The 6000-nt window shown below is 40.6% G+C and overlaps 1 protein-coding gene across 1 annotated transcript in view; it reads right to left on the bottom strand.

Annotated features, from left to right (window-relative positions):
• Positions 1-1304: 1304 nt before the first annotated feature.
• The window catches only part of THADA (THADA armadillo repeat containing), a 53950-nt gene continuing 49254 nt past the window's right edge, over positions 1305-6000 (bottom strand). Inside the window, exons 17-18 of the mRNA XM_014592154.2 lie at positions 5082-5292; positions 1305-1444 (exon numbers count right to left, since the gene is read on the bottom strand). Coding sequence (XP_014447640.1) covers positions 1305-1444; positions 5082-5292 — 351 coding nt within the window. The remainder of the gene's footprint in view (positions 1445-5081; positions 5293-6000) is intronic.

Here is a 6000-nt window from a genome sequence, read left to right as displayed (position 1 = left end):
GGGCATGTACGCTTGCCAGACAGAGAGAGACACAGACGGGGATATCACCTCCCCAAGGATAATGGCCAAACCACAATCCCTTCTCCATTCTCCTCTTGGTATTTTGGGTATACACACATATCGCCAGGGTTGATTTTCAAGCCACAGGGTCGGGGCCTCAAACCACAGCCGGTCATTTAGGAGTCTAACACTTAACCCACAATTAATCCAATTAACTCTTAACAACAATTTCACCTTCTCCCCTCAACTGAACTTTCATATCTCCAAAGAAATCATTAGAGGGACCAGCAGTTATCGTAATGGCTATGTCGCTGGACTCCCACGTAGTTGACTGCGGTTCAAGTCCCAGACCTGGTGGCTTAAACTCACACCAGGCGCGTGTGCATGCATGCCCAAGATCCTGAGAGGAGAATGGAGGAGAAGGGATTGCTACGTGGCCATCCCCCAGGAGGGTGATTTCTCGCTTTCTCTCTCTCTGTCTGTCTGGCGAGCGCATGCACCCTATAGCAAAAACTTCTTCAAAAGAAAAAAAAAAGAAATCATTAGAAAAAGAATAAACAGAGGCTGGCCCTGTAGTGCAGTGATTGAATGTAAGAAGCCATCCCCACACAGCCAAGCACAGTTTGAATCCTGGTTCTAGTGCCTGGAGAAACATGCCAGGTGCATGTGTGTGTGTGACCACAAACCTGATGGGGAAGACGGATGAGACAGGACTGCACCATGACCACATCCTACTGAGAGAATGCATTCCCTTTCTCTCTCTCTCTCTGGTAAGAGCACAGGCCCACTAGCAATAAAATAATAATAAAATGAAAAAAGATAAAGAAAAAAAGAGAGGAAAATATATTGATAATAACAAAAGCATGGCAGTGTAGTCTTCTTTGCTTACTGACCTGAATCAGTGTCCATCGGGATGAGGCCTTCTGGGGAGGAGCTCTGAATGACTGGGGACACCACAGCAGAAAGCCCGTAGGACATCGAAAGGAGTCTCTCCACCACAGGACCCCACTCACTCACCAACTGCAGGCTGCTGCAACAAGGACATGAGGGAAATTTATACCAAAAGCAGAAATCACATTTTTAAAATGGAAATAAGTAAAAGAAACTGAAAGTGTTTGTTTCAAAAGTGTGCAATACATGGACTATTTGAGATATACAAAAATATGCACCTAAATGGACTTTAGATCTGATTTCCAATTCTCTTTAATGAAAGAGACTACATTCCCTTCCCAGGATATATTCCAGTAAAAGGTGAACGCTCAGAAACGAGTACATATCTGTAACAGGGAACAGCAGTGGAAATCTTACTTTAGAGGTAATTTCTGCAAAGCTGCTGTTATACAGTGGACTCGCCCATACATTGGAAATGAGGCCGCTGCTCGAAGCAGAGAATTTTTGGCCTGAGATATTTCTTCCTCAAGGTTTTCCAACAAGCATTTGATAACTAGAAAAAGCAGACAAAAAGACAAAGCAATGCCACTTTAAAACATATTTGTAAAAGTTATGAATAAAAAAAGTTTCCATGAAAATACCCAACTCGACTAAACTTTAAACTAGAGGTTCTGAATTTAAAAGATTTTGCCAGGTTATCCAGCTTGTTAGCCATTTCTAGTTAAGGCAGAACGGAGGGTCTTTCCATAACTGCCTAGACCCATCACAGCATGCACTGAATCTCTCAGACACTCTCTAGCAGGGATATCTAAGCAGAGGCTTGTGTGGCATGTGCTATTTTGGACAGCAAATTGCTTTTTCAACTAACAGCTTCAGTACAATATAATTCACATACCATACAAGTTTTAAAGTATACAAATAAATGGATTTTAGTTTTAGATATGTGTGGTCATCACCACATTCAATTTTAGACCACTCTTACTCCCCATCCCTGCTGAAAAAAACCCATGCCCATTAGCATTTACTCCCCTATGTGTACTGCTATTTTCCTCAGCCCTAGGCAAGCCACTAATCTATTTTCTGTCTCAGCAGATTTGCTTGTTCTACATATATACTGGATTAAATATGTGGTCATTTGTTACTGGTTTCTCTCACTGACCATGAAGTTCATTCACACTGCAGCACATATCGATACTGCATTCCTCTTTACAGATAAACAGTCCACTCTATGAATATATTACATTTTATTTATGCACTCATCATTTGGACATGTGGACTGTTTCCACTTCTTAGCTATTGTGATTAATGCTGCTATACACCTCCATGAACGAACTTTCTTGGAACGTAGCTTTTCAGATCTCTTGGGTATAGGCCTGTTAAGGGACTATAAGTTAGTGTCCCCCCATTATTGATATGTTGAAGCCCCAGCCCACACTGTGACAGTATTTGAAGAAGCCTTTGGGAGATTATCAGATTTCAATGAGGTCATGAGGTTAGGACTTCCATGATGAGACTAGCATCCATATAAGAAGAGAGCTGAGGGCTTGCTTTTTCTCAGTCATGTGAGCACATGATGGTATGATGGGTGTCTGAAAAGCAAGACGACCCTTTTCAAGCAATAAATTTGCCAACACTGTAATCTTAGAATTCCCAGCCTCCGCTGAATCAGCAATTAAAAAAAATTTTTTTAGTTGTTGTGGTCCTTGGTTAGGGGTGTCATAAAAAAGAAACTGCTATTAAATCAATCTATGATCAGTAAGACTGACATTCATATTTTCTTCTAAGAGTTTTAGTTTGGGCTCTTACACTCAGCACTTTGATACATTCTGAGCTATTTAAATGTGTTACAAGGTACTGGGTCTGGTTTCATTCTTTTTCTTTTTTTTTGGAGAGATTTTTCACTGTAGGGCGCGTGCGCTCGCCAGACAGAGAGAGAGAGACATAGAGACAGAAAGCGAGAAATCACCTCCCAGGGGGGATGGTCACGCCGCAATCCCTTCTCCTCCATTCTCCTCCCGGGATCTTGGGCACGCACGCACACGCGCCCGGCGTGAGTTTTAAGCCACCGGGTCCGGGACACGAACCACGGTCGACTACGTGGGAGTCCAGCGACATAGCCATTACGGTAACTGCTGGCTCCCTGGTTTCATTCTTTTTCATATGGATATCCCTTTACCCCAGCATAGCAGATATCTCTCCTTATCACTCAGAAGGACAAGGTTATATTTTAAATTTTAGAATTGTGAAAAATGGGTATATTATTAATGTTCGCAATATATAAAGAACTCCTAGAAAATCAATAGAAAAAAGACAAATGATCCCATGGAAAACTGAACAAAGGATATCATGAAGCATTTCACAGAAGAAAAGTGAATGACTTATAAACATGTGAAAAGATAATTACATTAGTAATCAGAAAAATGCAAGATGAAACCACACTGAGATACTATTTTACGCTCCATGAATTTTTAAACAGACAATAGCAAACTATGGTGAGGAAGTGATGCAACACAACTCTCATAGTCAGTGAAAGTGTCATTTGAAAACCTATTCTGGCATTATCTCATAAAGCTGAAAATGCACATACTTTAGGACAGGTTTATTCCACTTTTCTGATTACCATAAACTCTTAGACATGTACATTAGAAGCTATCTCCAAAAGATCCACATAAGAATGTTCAGATCAGCATTATTTAGAAGAAAAAAGTTCATTAACAACAGAATGAATTGATAACTGTGGTATATACAGTACTATTTAGGTGAAACTCAAAGTCATGTAAAAATAAGTAATATATACACAGCTGATAAAAATCATAAAGAAAAATAAGGCAAAAAATTAATATAAAATATAGGATAAGATAAGAGAGAAGTTTCAAAGATATGGGTGTTGTTTACTTAAGCTGAATGTTACCACTTAGCTTGTGAATAAAACCTGTCAAGTTTTTATATCATCACTGTTACATAATTAAATCATCTTTGGACGATTACTTCATCAGCCCTAGAATGTCTTACACCGAAAGCCTTTATTGAGGCAATACTCCTCAGTGTACCCCAGTCACAGACCTCTTCCAGGGTCCTTTCAGGGTCTCTTTTAGGATCCAGCCTGGGCAACTGGAATGGGCAAGTGCCACCCTCCATGGTACTGTGAGCAAACCACCTCCAGATCGCTAGCTACATTCCCTCCAGAACTACCCACGGCTTCCTACTTTTTTCTCATTACTAATGCCCTACTTCAAGGATTTTTCTACCATAATGGAAACAATGGTTTTCAACCCTCTATATCTCATTTTTCCTTTTTCCTATAGAAACCCATATCTACCTTTATTTCCAATACAATTCAAAAACACAAATTTACTACTATAAAAGTTAAGTATGTGATTCCCCAACAAATAACTGTTGAAAAATCACTACATCTAACCATCTTAGACTCAAAGTTTCAGAACCAGCTATATGGGAAGAATAAAAGGAGAGAATATGACAGCCAATTATTGATATTAAAATATAAACTCCAAAAAAATAAAGGGACTCAACTCTATATGGAAATAACAAAAATGACCTGTGTACATTCACAGTAAAATTTCTGTAAGGAAAAAAGTACACTTTTAGTGGAGAAAAAGGTCATCCTCTTTTAAAAAGTTTATTAATATACAGTTGTAAATCTACTTATTTAACATGAATCTTCTGTTTAGAAATAAATGCTAGAGCAGGGACCAGCAGTTAGCGTAATGGCTATGTCGCTGGACTCCCACGTAGTCGACTGCGGTTTGCGTCCCAGACCTGGTGGCTTAAAACTCACGCCGGGCACGTGTGCGTGTGTGCCCAAGATCCCAAGAGGAGAATGGAGGAGAGGGGATTGCGGCAGCGTGGACATCCCCCCTGGGGGAGATTTCTTGCTTTCTGTCTCTCTGTCTCGGTCTATCTGGCGAGCGCACACGCCCTATGGCAAAAACCTCTCAAAAAAAAAAAAAAAAAAAGAAAGAAAGAAATGCTAGAGCTGAGTAAATATTCGTTTGCATAAAAGGAACTCATAGTGCTTCTATGTGCCAGTAAACTATTACGCTGGCAAATTCTTAAATAAAAAAGCCACAAAGTAAATGCTTAACCATTAGATAGTCCAACCAAATGAACAGTGAGAGAGTAAGATAATGGTTCAATAAATAAAAGCAAGAGGTCGTTTACTTGATACAAACCCATCAGTGTGTTCCTTTCTACCACAGCCGCAGATGTTCCTCCACCTCCACATGCGACCTGTGGAGGTAAGGAGGCACACAGGGATGCTGGCAGAGCAACCCGCCAGATTAGGAAGGTCAGCAGGTAGGAAGCTGTGACACAGTCATACGGCTTGGTGCTTGTGCTAAGCTCCAGCGCTGCCTGGAATAAGCTCTGCGGTTTCTCCGAGTCCTAGAACAGAGCACAGACTAAGTGACCATCGCTGCGAGATTTCGAGGAGTGATACACAATTAAAAACACAGCTTGCCAGGGCCAGCCGACGGCACAATGGTTATGTCACTGGACTCCCACACAGTTGAACACAGTTCAAGTCCAAGATCTAGAGGCTTCAAAAGGCATGTGTCCGTGTATACCCAAGATGGCAAGAGGAGAATAAAGGAGAAGAGACTGTGGACTGTCCATCCCTCCCATGGGGTGATTTCTCACTTTCTGTCTCTCTATCTTTCTGGCAAACACACACACACTCTATAGCAAAAATCTCTCCAAAAACCACACCCACTGCATGGCATATAACACAACTCAATGTGCATGTTAATTTCCTTTCTCTCTGAATATAAGATAGTGCTTTTGTTTTTTTTTTATCACAGTAACTAACAATTATTGCTCAGTGCACCAACGACTTGAAGATAATTTCAACTGAAAAACCAACACTGATAAACTTTTATTTTTTAAGTGCCTCTTTCAGGCCCAACAGGTGGCATAGTAGTTAAAGGCTCTGGAATTCCCACATGGCTGACCCTGCAGTTTATCCCGGACTTGGCGGACCTGGCAGCTGGCTTTCTCACTTTCTCTCTTTTTTTCTCTCACTCTGTCCCTCTCTGGTCAAATTGAAATAAGCAAATGAATAAATAAACAAATAAAATAAAATTATTTTTTAAA

The sequence above is a fragment of the Tupaia chinensis genome, unplaced genomic scaffold (genome assembly GCF_000334495.1).
Source record: "Tupaia chinensis unplaced genomic scaffold, TupChi_1.0 Scaffold000661_1, whole genome shotgun sequence".
NCBI classification, from domain to species: Eukaryota; Metazoa; Chordata; class Mammalia; order Scandentia; family Tupaiidae; genus Tupaia; species Tupaia belangeri.
The sequence above is the reverse complement of the archived record's forward strand: the minus strand, read 5'-3'. Positions and strand labels throughout refer to the sequence as shown.